The sequence below is a fragment of the Miscanthus floridulus genome, chromosome 7 (genome assembly GCF_019320115.1).
Source record: "Miscanthus floridulus cultivar M001 chromosome 7, ASM1932011v1, whole genome shotgun sequence".
NCBI lineage: Eukaryota > Viridiplantae > Streptophyta > Magnoliopsida > Poales > Poaceae > Miscanthus > Miscanthus floridulus.
The window spans coordinates 126831270-126847089 of record NC_089586.1 but is presented as its reverse complement, the minus strand read 5'-3'; the positions used below and the strand labels follow the sequence as shown (position 1 = coordinate 126847089).

The 15820-nt window shown below is 44.3% G+C and overlaps 2 protein-coding genes across 5 annotated transcripts; one reads left to right on the top strand and one right to left on the bottom strand.

Annotated features, from left to right (window-relative positions):
* Positions 1-264: 264 nt before the first annotated feature.
* LOC136467892 (nudix hydrolase 3-like) lies at positions 265-15740 on the bottom strand. Of its 4 annotated transcripts, XM_066466700.1 has the most exons (21): positions 15608-15740; positions 15333-15512; positions 14836-14913; positions 14424-14520; positions 14017-14150; positions 13279-13360; positions 12734-12820; positions 12462-12568; positions 11466-11637; positions 11050-11291; positions 10887-10968; positions 4092-4157; positions 3167-3244; positions 3003-3098; positions 2308-2414; positions 2019-2187; positions 1485-1568; positions 1238-1332; positions 1031-1121; positions 811-957; positions 265-667 (listed from the first exon to the last, which is right to left on the bottom strand). In XM_066466700.1, the coding sequence occupies exons 1-21, from the start codon at positions 15679-15681 to the stop codon at positions 608-610; spliced, it is 2328 nt and encodes a 775-aa protein (XP_066322797.1). In that variant the 5' UTR covers positions 15682-15740; the 3' UTR covers positions 265-607. The 4 variants fall into 4 exon arrangements, 2 of the variants coding, with proteins under 2 accessions (XP_066322797.1, XP_066322798.1); XR_010761653.1 differs by lacking the exon at positions 265-667 and having other exon boundaries at positions 820-957; positions 1238-1279; XR_010761654.1 differs by lacking the exons at positions 265-667; positions 1238-1332 and having other exon boundaries at positions 820-957.
* On the top strand, positions 4979-9372 carry LOC136467895 (uncharacterized). The gene is made up of 2 exons (XM_066466704.1): positions 4979-8969; positions 9200-9372. The coding sequence occupies exons 1-2, from the start codon at positions 7751-7753 to the stop codon at positions 9235-9237; spliced, it is 1257 nt and encodes a 418-aa protein (XP_066322801.1). The 5' UTR covers positions 4979-7750; the 3' UTR covers positions 9238-9372.
* Positions 15741-15820: the final 80 nt, after the last annotated feature.

The following is a 15820-nucleotide window of genomic DNA, read 5'->3' as shown; positions in this document are numbered from 1 at the left end:
GAACCTGGGTTGAAGAAATAAAGAACTCTTTCCTGGCATTGCTGCTCGCGCAAAGGAGAGGAGGGTGCAGTTGATTTTGGGCCCACGTATGGACTCATGCTGGGTTCGATACATTGCTGATAGAAGAACATGTGACGTCTAATCAGTTGTGGGCTCCAGTTAAGACCCAAGGACGGGTTGACACACTGTGGACGCTCTAAGGCGGTGTCCAAACACGCCCTACATCTTAGTTTGTGTCACAAACAATATACATCAATGCAGTAATTGTTGTTCAAAGTCTTAACAGAAGAGCACTTGGGATTAGAAAACACGGTCACGTCATGAGTTCCAGTGATTCAAAGAAAAAAGAAATATACTTCACAAATGCTCAGGCAAAGCTGGATTAAGTTCCCGAGCAAGCAATGGAGGGGCATTCCCATTCTCACTAATCAAACACCACTTTAAGAGCGCTAAACAATTTTCCTTCCGATGAAAAGTCACTCACTTATCGCCATGTTTTTATCAGCTTTGCTTGACATTGCCTTATTCTTGAGAAATTCCTGGTTTTGTCCAGGCATTGTTGGGGGTACTGAAGCTCAACATTTGCTGAATTGCTGAATCCAACTAGTTAAATGTTTGCAAGTAGCTTGTTTGCCGTGCCAAATATCGGGGCAATGTCAACAGGTACCTAGAAACGGAACATAAATAAGGGTGTAACCGCTGCTAACCTGAATGAAAATGAATATAGCAAAATATCTGCACAGCTGAAACTCGGTGCACCATGGGATTCAGGGCACAAATAAACATAAGAGAAGTTTCAGGGGCACCTACCTGCATGTGTTCTATCTTCTCCAATGCCACTCTCAATGGTTGTGTCAAGGTGGCACGGGACTGGAGAAGAGACTGGGCAGAAGGCTTATCACCCTTTGCCTGTATTGTCAGTATCTCCCTGCTCAGGCTTTCTACAGCTTCCTCAACCTTCCACAATACAAACTCTAGTGAGCCGTGGTAAGAGAAAATAAAAAAGATAGTTGAATGTATAGAAAATTACCTTTGTAAAGTCTACTGAGAATTTTCCGTCAGAGTGCAAGATAATAGCCCCTTTTTCATACAACCAGTTAAACTGCAGAGCTTGTCCTTTTCTAAATTCAGAAATAAATTAAGTCATTTATCATCAGGTGTCCAGGACAGTAAAAATGGTACTTTTGTTTTTATCGTATTCAAGTTACATTTGCTAGTACGGAAGATACAACCTTACCCATGAGCTTCTTCCAGTCCAAAACGGATTGACCGGAAGCAACTAGCCAGGAAAGAGACATACATAGATTGTGACAGGCTCTTAGGAAGCAATCCCTAACAGAACAGAAGCAAATGATTGCAAAGGCAAATACAGGCAAACAACTGACAGGTCATAGGTTCCTATGTTTATTATAGAAAAATAACTTGATTGCATGATCAGGGTAACACGAGGGCCATTATAACACAAGAATTGATGAAATTACTACCTTCTTAATAAGGAAGTTCAGTGCCCAGAGACCAACTATATCAGCTTTTGCCTCCTCCAACGCTGAATAGAATTCTTGAAGTTCCTATGTATTCATGAAAAGAACAGGATGAAGCAGCTCAACTCAGTGGCACCAGTATAGAAGATACCAAGCAAAAATGTAAACTATAAAAATGTAACAGCATTTGCCACAGAAGCAAAAGCTTCACATATGTAGAAACTTTAGGTAAAAGTAAACATACTGAATTGCATTACAGTGACTTTTCTGGTTTAAACCATCTAAGAATCAATGTGTCACTCCAAAGATGATACCCTGCAACTTTTTTGGTCATTTGTAGATATTTTGTTTTTACCAAAACTTCCATCTCTACAACTTACTAATTTTTAAATATATATGACAAGACAAAATCTTGAAATTATGTGGACACAATTAAACATAGATGGGAAGATGGAATGGTTTTGAAGGGAAATGGAAAACTACTGCTGGCGTTGAATTAAAATCGGAGATTTTTTGAGTCACTATTTGAGTATGTACCCTTCTAACTGTTGACTTTTTACCACTTGGAAGGGTGATAGAATGAGGTCCAATTCCATGGCAGCATTCATGACAGACTATATGTGTATAATATGACTCGAAATCAACATATTCCTTCTGTTCCTCCCTGATGCAGGCATCAGCTATAGGCTTTAAGATATGCTTGAACCTGAAAATAACAGAGCCAAAATTGACAAAATGAGCATAAACCCCTTATTTTTCCTTGCTGTTATGAATGCAAGCTACCTAATTGGCAATTAAACTTAATAAATAAGAAAAAAAGGCATACTTGGCTTCTGAAATGTTTTTAAGCATAACCATGGAAGTTCCTCGTTCATTCACAATCCGTTCATCATTGGGCAAATTGAAAGCAATGGTTTGTGGACCTTTCACATCCTGCAGCAGCAGTCCTGTTATATCATGAAGCTGTTGACAAGGACATGACACCATTTATACAGAAAAAAATAATATCTGCACCACACCTACAAGTTCTTGAATCTCCTCAACCTACCATCACCAGAAGCTCAAATTTTATTGATAATAAGAAAATGGAGGGTAAATACTACACAAAAAAAATTACAGGCTTCCTGTACATTTCAAGCAGTTGATGATAAATTCTGGGCATGATTCAAGCAATTTCAACATGACAGTAACAGTTAATCAACAATAAAGGGGATGGAATCCAAAGAATAGTCCCAATGCCACCTAGATGACAACCATGCCATTGAGAAAGTATTAAGGTGAACGTGCAAGTTATGGAAATGCAAGTCCATTCACGGAAGCAACAAATAAAAATGGCCAAGAAAACAATATGAATCTCTTTCATGAAATTCAGGTGTTTCCTCACTTTTCTTGAATCTCACAATTCATAGAAAAAATGTATTGTCAACTTATCATAATCCAAACAGGATGAAAAAATAAAAGGTTGATTTTCTTTGTCTACAAATAACCGATTTTTAGCTGAGTGTCAGAATTGTACCATACCCCAGAATTGTAGAGAAGATTGATCACACGAATTGGAGCAGCAGATATACTGTCTGATTTGAAAATATTGTCCATTGGAAGGTTTTTCTCCAAATCCTGAACTCAGATCAAATTTGATGTAAAACAAAGCTTAATATTTTCTTAAAGAAATTTAATGAGATTACCTGGAGTTGATCACCAAAGAGTTTAACTTGAGAAGTCGCTGTGTCATCACGTATTCCGACAAATGCTTCAAAAGTTGCCTGTTGGAATCGTAAATACAAGTGGAAACAAATTAAAACTTGTATCGAACTCCATGTTTATTATGCAGAACAAACATAATTCAGATCCTTATCAATGTACAACCTGACCATTATGCACAATTATAGATAAGTTCTAAAACTGATATTTTCCTAGCAGGGAAAGGTAATGAGCAGATATCAAATTTTAGAATTAACACACAGAAGATAAACATAAATTAATATCTCATGACACAACAATATTTTTCAGACTTGGGGTATATCAAGAGAGAGAGATCAATCTTAAGTTGCTCAAATGATAAACTTAGCAGGGAACAAGGTTGGAAATGTTAGGTTTTATGCAGCAACCAAGTGAACCCAAAAGCTTAAGCAATTGAGAAGAGGTGGGCAATCCACTAATACTTCACAACACTCCCACTCACGTGCAGCCTGAACAAGGCGCAAAAGTGGAAATAAAGAAGGGAGCGGAGGACTTAAAAGATGCCTCTACCAGGACTCGAACTCGAGACCTCTGACTTTGATACCATGTAAGGTTTACCAACCAAGTAAACCCAAAATCTTAAGCTATTGAGAAGAGGTGGGCAATCCACTAATACTTCACAACAGGAAATAAGCATTGGCTGAAAGCTGAGTTCAGTGCATCAGTGAAATGATCTTAATGAGTGCTCCAAAGAGGATACAACAACAACAACAACAACAAAGCCTTTAAGTCCCAAACAAGTTGGTGCATCAGTGCTCCAAAGAGGATAAAATTCAAAATTGTGTGTGGCAAAAGTGACTTAAGGCTCAGACTTGATAAACAAATTGAGATGCCACAAACATGTGGGGGCAAAGATACCATGAAAAATACCTTATAACTAAAAAGGCCATCTTCATATGTTTCATATGGGCCAATTGTGAGATCTAAGTTGGAGTCCTGCATACAAGACAAGAATACCAAACATAAAGGTAATATATTGAAAGAAGTTAAGATAAACCAAATGCTACTGCTAAGTAATGTGGACAATGACATGGGCAATTTTTCACTCTATCGTAGTATGTTTATATAATAACATTATGAAGTGCTTTTCGAGATAATCTACTTATAGCATTTACAAATCTTCAATCTTTAAATGCAAGGATATACTGGTGATCAATATCTATATACTTTGTGCTAGACCTGTTCAAACGTCGGGTCAGGTCAGGTCAAAATCTTTGGCGTGAGCCTGAGTCAAGCTATTTCTCAAATTTTTGCACTTTGGGTCGGGTTTTTGCGGGTTGGGCCAGGCCACGGTTGAAAATCATGGCCCAAGCCTGACTCGGCGCACTGGCGGGCCAGATTGGGTGACCCATGAACAGGTCTACTGTGTGCAAACAGAAACATTACTTATTTGCAATTGGAGGGAGTATGCCACATTAGCCTGTTTTTTAAATAAAAAAGTTTAGGAAATTGTTAGCTTCAGTAATCTTTCTATAATCTGAGATGAAACTTGTGTAAATAAGAGATGAAACACGCAGGAGACCTGCACATCCTTATATTAAGAAGAAAAGAAGAGTCTAAAAAGACTCAAACTATTAGAATATGAATAGCCTAGAATTTGTGGAGTCTAGAATGAAGAGTCTTAGTAGTGGAAGAGTCATGTAACTCCTTTATAAACTCTTGATCAACTAGTCCTTCGGGCGCGCCCATGCGCGCGGTGCACGGGCCCCACATATTTTTTTGGAGAAAAGAAAAGAAATAATCAAAGGTGGACTGTTTTTTGATTTGAGAAAAATCAGAGGATGTTTTCGCAAAAAATGATGAGAGTGTCTATGGAGCGCGGGTTGAATTTCGATAAAGTGGAGGTCTTTTTTGCAAACAAACCAGTGCGCATCCGTTCTGGACTGCGCGTCGATTTGGAAATAACATGAGGCGTTTTTTGTAAAAAATTCTGAGAGGACGTCTAGAGCGCGGGTTGATTTCCGAAAACTGAAAGGGGTTTTTCGTAAAACGACCGCGGCTCGCCCGATCTGGACCGTCCGCGCGGCCGATCGAACGGCCACGAAATAACAGCGACGTGGACGCGCTGGCTGAGCGAGCTGGCCACAACGAATCATATCTTTAGATGAATGGAACAGCGGGGAGAATTCCACTAACATGGTATCAGCTAGGAACCGTTCCTCTCCCTAACCCTTCCTCTCCACTCGTCACCCTCTCCTCTCCATTGTCGCGCCCATGGCCGATGATGATACTCAGGCTGCGGCTGCTCTGGCCACAGCTTGATCCAATCCATGGAGCGGCAACTTCCAGATGTGGCCGATGCCGGGCCAAGGCATCCTTGGCGCCCGCCCGGGCGCTGGATCGTTCCACCACCAGCAGCCCCGTCCGCAGCCACCGTTTTCGGGTGCTGCACAGGCACATCTCGCTGCTGCTCCTCCACCCGGTTACCTCTACGGCGCCTACCCCTACGGCTCCTATGGTCCTGGCAGTGCCCCGTACCCGTCGGCGTCCTGGAACCAGGCCGCCCTGGCAAATGTTTTCAACACAATGACGCTGCAGCAGCCCGACGCCAATTGGTATATGGACTCGGGTGCGTCCTCGCATCTTTCTTCATCCTCTGGTAATCTCTCCTCCATCAGCTCCTCACTTCATTCCAATTCCAACATCATTGTTGGTAATGGCACTCGTCTTCCTATCACTTGTTCTGGTCATACTTTCCTCCCCAATTCACACCATCCTCTTCACCTTTCTAATGTTCTTGTTTCGCCTCAGCTCATAGCCAATCTTATTTCAGTTCGCAAATTTACCACAGATAATTCATGTTCAGTTGAATTTGACCCCTTTGGTTTATCTGTGAAGGATCTCCAAACTAAGACGGTGCTCCACCGCTGTGATAGCTCCGGAGATCTTTTATCCGCTTCTTCCGATGTCCACCTCACATCCTCGTGTCCTGCTCGCTGCCCTGGAGACCACTTGGCACTGGCGGTTGGGGCATCCCGGCGTCCAAGTCCTCTCCCGCTTGCGGTCAAGTAACTCTATTTCTGTTATTCCTCGTGATCATGACACCTCTTTGTGCCATGCGTGTCAGTTGGGTCGTCACAGTCGTTTACCTTTCTCTCATTCCTTGTCAAGGGCTTCTAAACCTTTTGAGTTAATCCACTGTGACTTGTGGACGTCTCCTATTATGAGCTTATCCGGCAACAAATACTATCTTGTATGTCTGGATGATTTTACTCATTATTTGTGGACTTTTCCGCTTAAACTGAAATCTGAAACTTTCACACTTTCCACAATTTTCATAGCTATGTGCTCACTCATTTCAATTGTCGTATTCAGTTTGTTCAAAGCGACAATGGTCGCGAATTCGACAACAATGCAGCCCGCTCCTTTTTCCTTCAACAAGGTATTCATCTTCGCCTTTCTTGCCCTCATACATCCCAACAAAATGGCAAGGCTGAACGTGTCATTCGCTCCATCAATAATATCATGCGCACCTTGATATTCCAAGCCTCTATGCCGCCAGCATATTGGGCTGAATCTCTTCGCACTGCAACACATTTATTTAATCTTCACCCCACCAAAACCCTTCAAAACCGCACTCCCCATCAAGCTCTTTTTGGTACACCACCCACGTATGATCACCTCCGTGTCTTTGGGTGTCGTTGTTACCCTAATCTTTCCGCCACCATATGCCCCATAAACTCGCTCCGCGCTCTACGGAGTGTGTCCTTCTTGGCTTTCCCGATAACCACAAAGGCTATCGTTGCCTTGACCTCTCCACAAATCGCGTTATTATCTCCCGTCATGTGGTCTTTGACGAGCAACAATTTCCTTTTTTCGTGCAACTCACAGGCACCATTGAGTGTCTATGATTTTTTGGATAATACAGATGTTGATCAGGTGATACCTGGCGCCCTCCCCGCAGCGGTCTCTGGCTCCGCTGGTCCTTCAGTGGCACCCAGTCTGGGCCAAGAGTTGGCCCCAGCGCCCCTGTAGCTGGTCCGGGACATCAGTCCGGGGATTTTGCTGGAGAACTGCCCCACTATCAGCCTCCTGTTACGCAGGTATACACTTGCCGGCAGCAACCACCTACGACATTGCCGGCCATCACAGCACTGCCGGTCTCCGAGACACCACCCGCTGCTGCTACTCCACCAGCACCTACTGCCGCTGTTCCACCAGCGCCCGCTGCTGCTGCTCCACCAGCGCCTACTGCCGTTGCTCCACCAGCGCCCGCTTATTAGGCAAGTCTATGTGTGATTAGCTATGATTAGCACCTGCTATGTATACTTGATTGTATTCCTTGTATACCCAGCCATATTGGCTATATATATGAAGGTCACCCCCCCCTCCAATATTAGGTGTGAGGTGTGTCTCTACATGGTATCAGACTATCAGATCCTATTTTCCTGTCCTTTCCCCCCGTGCGACTCTCCCTGATCGCACCTTCCCCACGCGCGACCCTTCCTGCTCGCGCAGCAGCCCAACGCGCACGTCTCCCTCGCGCCCGTCCACCTTCACCGGCTGTTCTACTCCCTCTCTCATCTCCGATGGCCTCCTCCTCCTCGGCCACCAGTGCCGGCACCCTGCCCGCGACAGCCACTCCAACCATGGCTGCCATGAGCACCGGCGCTGCTGCCCCGATCGTGGCTCACAACTACGCCACAGTCAATGTCAAGTCCCACATCCCATTCACGCTGGACCTGCAATCCAACTACTCCAAGTGGGCGTTCTTCTTCAAGTCGTTGTGCGGCAAGTTCGGCCTTCGCTCGCACATCGATGGCTCTGCTCCCCCTCGTCCTGATGATCCTCAGTGGGATGCCGAGGAGTGCTGCGTCCGGGGCTGGATCTCCGGCTCCGTCGACGACTCCGTCCTCGACCTCGCCATGGACGGTGCCGATCCGACCGCCCGTGATCTGTGGGTGGCCATTGAAGGGATCTTCCGCGCCAACCGGGAGCCACGCGCCATCTTCCTCCTCAACGAATTTCACTCCATGGTGCAAGGTGACAGCACCATATCGGCATACTGCCAGCGGCTGAAGATCAAGGCCGCCGCTCTTCGCGACGTCGGCCATCCTGTCCAGGACTCGCAGCTCGTCCTCGCCCTTTTGCGTGGCCTCAATCCTCGCTTCTCCAACACCGCCGACGACATCGCCAACTCCACTGTCCTTCCCACATTCGCCAGGGCCCATGACATGCTGGCCCAAAAGGAGCTCCGTCTCGCCAATGATGAAAAGACGGTCGCCAACACCGCCCTCCTCACCACCGCCGGCTCTGGCTGCACCAGCCCGGGCGGGTGCCGTGCTCTCGCTGCCACAGCCAACTCTGGAGGTCCACACAACCCACACGTGACCGGCTACGGCAGCACCAAGGGCGGCGACGGTGGCAACAGCAGCGGCAGCAAGGGCAAGGGCAAGGGCCGACGCTGGAACAGCGGCTCTGCGCAGCAGCGCGGCGGCGTTGGCCAGACTGGTCAATACCGACCCATGGGCCCCTGGCTTTGCTACAATCCATGGGCGCCACAGGGCCCTCCTTCGGCCCAGCAGGCCGGCTGGCGCCCAGGCGTGCTTGGCGCCCCTCCTCCTCAGGCTCACACGGCCTTCGCGCCTACGCAGCCCCCCACGACATTTGCGCCGCTCCACGTCTCTCAACCAGCTCCCATGTGGAACCAGGATGGTCTTGTCGCTGCACTCAATCAGATGCATCTCCAGGGCCAGCATCCCTGGGTCCTGGATTCCGGCGCCTCCTCCCACATGAGCTCCTCGGATGGTATACTCCTCTCTCGTCATCCTCCTCACTCTTCCATTACAGTTGACAATGGTGCACATCTTCCTATTTCATGTCGTGGCAAGTCTGTTCTTCATACACCAGCGTCCAATTTTCATCTAAATAATGTCTTAGTTGTCCCATTTCTAGTCTGCAATCTGCTATCTATTCGTCAATTTACTAGGGACAACAACTGCTCTATAGAATTTGACGCTCTTGGTTTTTCTGTCAAGGATATCCCGACCCGACGCGTGATGCTTCGCTGCAATAGTGCTGGTGATCTTTACACCTTCCCTGCTGCATCTTCCGCTCCACACGCCAGCATTGCCATCTCCACCGACCTCTGGCATCACCGTCTTGGTCATCCCAGCTCCGCCACCATTGATATTCTTCGTCGTAATGCGTCCATCAGCTGTAATAAAGTAGAGCAACTGCTATGTCATTCTTGTCAGCTTGGCAAACATGTGCGCCTCCCTTTTTCAGATTCCAGTTCATATACTTCCATGCCTTTTGAACTTGTTCACTCTGATGTATGGACATCCCCGGTTGCCAGTGTATCCGGGTATCAATATTATCTCGTTTTACTTGATGATTTTACTCATTTCTGTTGGACCTTTCCCCTCACTCGCAAATCTGAAGTCTCCACACATATTGCAATTTTTTGCAATTATGTCCACACTCAATTCAGCCTTGCCATCAAAGCTGTCCAAGCCGACAACGGCACTGAGTTCGTAAATAATACCCTCCATACTCTCTTTGCTTCCCGTGGTATTCATTTACGCCTCTCGTGTCCATATACCTCCCCACAAAATGGCAAGGTTGAACGTCTTCTTCACACATTGAACAACATCAGTCGCACGATGCTCCTCCATGCACACATGCCTGCTCAGTACTGGGCTGAGGCGCTCGCCACAGCCACATATCTTCTGAACAGGCGTCCATGCTCCGCTGTTCGCCACAGCATTCCATATACTCTCCTCCACAACAAACCTCCCGAGTACTCCCACTTACGTGTCTTTGGGTGTCTCTGTTATCCGAACTTGACGGCCACGGCTCGCCACAAACTCTCTCCTCGCTCCACAGCATGTGTTTTTCTCGGCTATCCCTCTTCCCACAAGGGGTACCGCTGCCTCGACATGGCCACTAAGCGCGTCATCGTCTCTCGCCATGTGGTCTTCGATGAGACTTGTTATCCCTTCGGGCTTTACCCCTCCAGGTCCTCGCCAAGCGACCTGGATTTTTTGCTTGCAGGTACTACAGTGCCGGTGCGTCCTGCACCTTTGCCCTCTGCTGCTGGGCCGTCACATCCCAGTTTCATTGAGGAGCTGACCGACGACCCCGCGATCTTGTTCCACGGCCCTGTACTTCCTGCTGCTCCACCACCTGCTGCTCCTCCAGCGGCTGCCCCTTTAGCGGCTGTCCCGCGGGACATCCGGCTTGTCTACAGCCGGCGTCCCCGAGCGCATGACAGATCCTCTACAGCACCAGGATCGGCTCCTGCATCTGCTCAGCAGCCTCCTGCCCCTGTCCAGCAGGCTTCTGCTCCTGTACAGCCGGCTACTGCTCCTGTACAGCAGCCAATGGCGCCTGCAGCTCCTTCGGCACCTCCCGTACAGCAGGAACGACGCATCACGCGGACCCAGTCCGGGGCCATACCGGTTATGGTCATTCTCACATGGGCTATGGTGCCGCCGTGTATGGGTGAGGCAGGGGTTTGGGGGTTTTCTCGACCCGCGTGATAAGGTATTCTTCTTAATGCAATGCCCGGGGGTTCTCTTACCCGCTGCAGGTTGAGTTTAACTAACAAAATTTGCCATAGAGCAGAAGAATCAAGACCAGCGGTGTGTTCTTATATCATATGAACAGAGCTGAGAAGTTATAAGAACAGAGAAATGGACTAACAAGAAATACAATACTAACCAACTCCATCCAAGCTATATCGGATTCATAGTAATCATTTGAAAGGAAAGCATTCGCCTTGGTTCTCAGCAAATTCTTGAGGCTGCAGCAAGATAAAACAAATGAATCTTCGCAAAAAAAAAAAGAACTAGAAATTCAGAAACAAAACACCATAATAGCTTACCTTGGAGAATCAGAGCATGCTGATGCTTTCGCAAGAAGCTCAGCTGCTTTCTCAAGGGATGGTCTATACTCCTTGGAGTATGGAACAATAAAAAGATCATCTTTAGTCTTGGTCTGGTCTGATCCATCCAATTGTGTTAATGATGAAGAAGACAGAGAGTCATGCCGTTTTATGACGGTGAAAAACCCAGTAGCATCTTTTTGTTCTTTATCAGTCAGACTACTCTTCCAAAGTTCAAACTCCTACAGCCATAGAAAAAGTATGCAAAAATGAATTCACTTCAGCTAGCATCGAATCAAGTATACACAAAATGTATATAGCTCTTATAAGCAGACAGCACACAAAAATCTGTGATCTGTGGTATGAACAGGAAGTTCTCTCTGTGAGTGTGAGGAGGGGGGCACATCTTAATGTACCGCTTTGTCCATATCAGGAGGATAGAAGTTAGCACCAGGAGGCTTATCTAGAGGAAATGCTGCTCGATACTCAATCCCCTTCCATCCTGAAACTGGCTTTGTGGCATCTGTGAGTAATTTCACAGCAGAATCTGCAGTCGATAGAAAAGCCTTATTTTCATCAAGGCAGGACCTGTTATAGAAAATATCAAAACGTTCATCTATAAGATGCTAAACAATATATAAAAGTTACATGTAAATCTAATGACACAATTGGTATCAAATAAACAAGATAACTAGGAAAAAACATTGCATTAAATCTGATCTCAGATGACATGACTAGATAGTATTAATGCAAGTGTATGACCTTTTAATAACACTGTTGTGCATACTGAACAATCCAATAGTTTCAAAGTTGCAATGGATCATGTTGACCTTATACAAAATACAATAGTCTATGCACTCAAGCAGCCTAAAGCCCTATAACTTATGTAATATATGTTTAAAAAAAAGTCACATTCAAAGATCTGTCAAATACGATTACAACTTTAAGCATGCATATAATTTGATTAATTGTTGGACAAAGTCTATGAACTTTGACCCTTTCAAATTCTAATACGCCCTGTAAAAAGAAATGGAGTGAGTACATTTTATGAAAGTAACACCACTGGTTTATAAGGGCTAAGATGATAACAGCATGGAATGAAAATATTTGTTTATGCACAGAGGACTACAGTTGAAAAGAAAATGCAGAAAGCATGCATTCCTCCAGATAACCATGCTTCGTTTTGTCAGATGAAACAGTAGATGTGCCAATTAGAAAACGAAATGTATCTTGTTTAAATTATGCTCTAACCGATATATATCAATATGAAAGTACTACACCATAACACAATGAAAGAAAGTCACGAGTCCTAAGCAAGATGGCATCCAATTCCAAGAAATTCTCGTTGAATACTGTGTTAAGATATTCCAACCAATCAAGAAAATCTTCATTAATCAAGAGAAAGGTATTACCAGGGACTCTTATTAATAGAATAATACGCCCACTTCAATTTATCGAATGATGAGGATTCAGAATGTCCTTTCAGCCAGTCTCTAAGCATTTTGTTACTATTCCATACCTAATTGAGAATTAAAGTAGTAAGAGGTTGTAGAACAAAACTATATACAATACAAAAAATGTCTATCCAATGAATATATCTCTTACAAGTAATTGACATGGGGTGCATCCAACCAAAAAGCAATAGAATAAACAAAATCTTAAAAGCATTAGATGAAGAAGTTACTTGTTCATAGAATATGCCATCAATAACTATTGCTGCTTTAAGAATATATCCCAAGGCTTCCCTGTCTCCTTCAGAGAGACTAGTCAACTGCAAAAAAACAACATATAAAGAAGTCAAGTCAAGCATACTACAAAAAAAATAAGGTGCAATATATCAAGGCAAAAAGTGAGATATCAAATCTCCATGCCCTTCCTGCTATCGATGTCTCAAACTGAATATTATGAACTTCTTGCATAATAATCTATAGCTGTCATCTTTGTGTAAAGCAAGAAATTTTCTATACACTATATATCAGTGGCTTTTTTTTATCTAATGAAACGGCATGGGAGGCCCCTACTATAACGAATTTATTGTTCACTGACCTCGGACAATATAACTGCAATTGTTAATTCGTTATGTCATTATCTGAAGCACTTTTAATACTTCCTTGTGCCATATGCTGATATGCATACCTTCTTTGGTTTTTAAGGACAAAAAATCATTCAGAAACATAAATAGTTAGCTAACTGCATGTCAATCTACAGGATGATTGAATAAAAACTTACATCTGGTTCCAAATGGATGGGAGCATAACGGTTCATTTGCTTTTGTAAAGTTAAACTGCGGGACTCTGTATTGTCTTTGTACCTACAAAGATGGCATGAAAGGTTGAAGCAGGATAATTTTGGTAAAAACTGTACTTTTAAAGTTATGACCAAAGGATTAGGATCCATTGAACTAGCTTAAATTGGCAATTGATAAAAGAGGAATGACAATTCCTTCCAATCTAGACATGTACTGACAGTTAGCAGGGAGTATCAGCTGCTTAAAAGATACTACAATGCATGAGTGTGAGAGTGACCTAACAGATCAGCCCCATCATACTTCTTTGTAGCAGGGCTAAACTAAGAAATTTCAGAGTGATTGGCACATTACAGGCAACAAATCCTCAAAAGTGCTCTTGAAGTTAAAGATAAAGTTGTCCTATGAGTTCAAGAAATCACTTTTTTCAACTTAATGTTCCACCTGATGAAAAAAATATAGGCCACAAAATTTTAAGGGCCTATTGTTGGTATCCCAGAAATCCCAAGAGTATCAGTCCATCACTCAGGCTTCTGGAAACCTACACAAGGAGGGATCTTGAACTTGATTCGATTGTCCTCAACAAGAGATTGATGATTCATCAATCACAATATAGTTGATAATAGTTCTGTGCCACTCGCATAAAGTTCCATTTCAAATATCCGACTGTTTTGGCCCACATATTGACAAAAGTGCAATTAGACAAGAAATATGCTGCTTACCTTTCTTCAATAATGCTAAATAGTTTACCATATTGCCCATTCACATCATAAGGAACATATTCTCTACTTTCTTTTGCAAGGCAGCTCTTGTACTCATCACAACGCATATACCTAACTGCAGACACTTCACTTACCTACAAGTTAAAAGTTTATAGTACTTACACCATTGTCAAAAAAATCATTCAAACAGAAACATAACATAATAAATGGTAGAATACTAGACAATATGTAAAGCTCCTTTTGTTCATGTATTGTCGTTTCCTTTCTAGAATATTTTTCCTTACGAGCAAATGGTGATGGAACATAAGTAATTACTATCTTCTCATGCACAGCCAGTGATCTTGACTAAGATGAGCATACAGTTATAAATCCAACGGCCACTGTGTAAAGTATTACAGCATTCTTACTTGGAGAGTGAAGGCCTCAAGTGGAATTGGAGTTAAAGTAGTCACAAGGTAAACATCATTGTACTCATTGTTTGTGTATGTCCCATTGTTGATAACGCTGCAACAAAGAGTCAAAGGTTCAGATGATACCATATTTATCAATTATCATATCCAAGATGTAGATTGTAATGGTTGGAGATTCAAACAAAAAAAGCGATGAAATAGGCAAATAGCTCTTAAGTCTTAACAAGTATCTTATATATATAATTAATAATGCTTATATAAACTGTACTGGACCAAGTGGCCACCAATGTTTCAACGAAACATGTGGCTAAAGGTTGATCGAAGTTGTTATGTTGTAATATGACAAATCCTGACAACAATGGTGTCATCGGTTGCAAAATATAATGGGCTGCAATGTAAACATACTAACCATTCCTGAAGAAATACAAATAGGAGCTCAAAAGCATCGACTGGAAGGTTGATGCCTAGTTCTTCCTCAAGCTCCCTCCTGATGATTCATGTTAGATGGTAGTACCAATGATAAGTCATCATTCAAACAAAAAGATCAACTAGACAGAGTCTTTCTATACAGTAAGTGACCAACAGAAGCAAGCGTTATGAAATAATCAGCATAAATGATTTTCACGAAAAGAAAACAGCATAAAGTATAAGTATTCTGTCGAACTCTCTGTGAGGATGAACAAGAGCAAAATTGCAACTGCCATGCTATTTGCAACAGTTACATGGTCAGGACACAACCCTCCCGAAGGTATAAAAGGAGCTTTGAGTACAGTTTCCACTTGCTGCTAAAATGTTTTAGGCATCGCAAGCTGCTTATTGTGCACAGGCTACTCTACGGACTCCAGTGTGGTGTTCAGATGGCACCTCTTCAAGCGCACAGTACTATCGTGAGGCCAGAGAGCTCACTGTGCCGAGAAGAGCGAGGAGTCGCCGGCGGAGATGTGACCGGCGCTAGAGATGTCCCACTGCCCAGGCCACGAGTCCTTGCAGTCAGCGCGGCGCTGCAGCAGCAGCTCCCCGGTGCTCTCGCTGTAGATCCACACGTGCACCGCCCGGTGGTAGTCGCCGTCCCTGTGCACCTCCGACCTGAGGAAAGCGAAGCAAGCGAGCGGCGGAATCACACGATCAGATCGAAGGAATCCAACCGAGACGGGCGAGTTCGGCTCGGGACGGGGGCGTGCCTGGGCTTGGAGACGCCGGTCTTCTCCCCGGCGGCGTTGAGGACGTCGAGGTGCTCCTCCGGTGCGGCGGCCATGAACGCGGCGGCGCTGGCGGCTGATCGTGTGGGAGTGGAGCGAGAAAAAGCGAGCGTTGGGCAATCGGGGTGGGGTAGATACAAAACAATTCGTGTAATCACGTTCTCGTGGAAGAAGGCGACGGCACAACACAAAAAC

Excerpts from the sequence above, each read along its gene's own strand:
- LOC136467895 (XM_066466704.1), top strand. The coding sequence starts at position 7,751 with ATGGCCTCCTCCTCCTCGGCCACCAGTGCCGGCACCCTGCCCGCGACA. Across the intron at positions 8,970-9,199 it reads CCACATGAGCTCCTCGGATG|GATATCCCGACCCGACGCGT; the intron begins GTATACTCCTCT and ends TTTTCTGTCAAG.
- LOC136467892 (XM_066466700.1), bottom strand. The coding sequence starts at position 15,681 with ATGGCCGCCGCACCGGAGGAGCACCTCGACGTCCTCAACGCCGCCGGG. Across the intron at positions 15,513-15,607 it reads ACCGGCGTCTCCAAGCCCAG|GTCGGAGGTGCACAGGGACG; the intron begins GCACGCCCCCGT and ends CGCTTTCCTCAG. Across the intron at positions 3,099-3,166 it reads TCTTTGGTGATCAACTCCAG|GATTTGGAGAAAAACCTTCC; the intron begins GTAATCTCATTA and ends ATCTGAGTTCAG.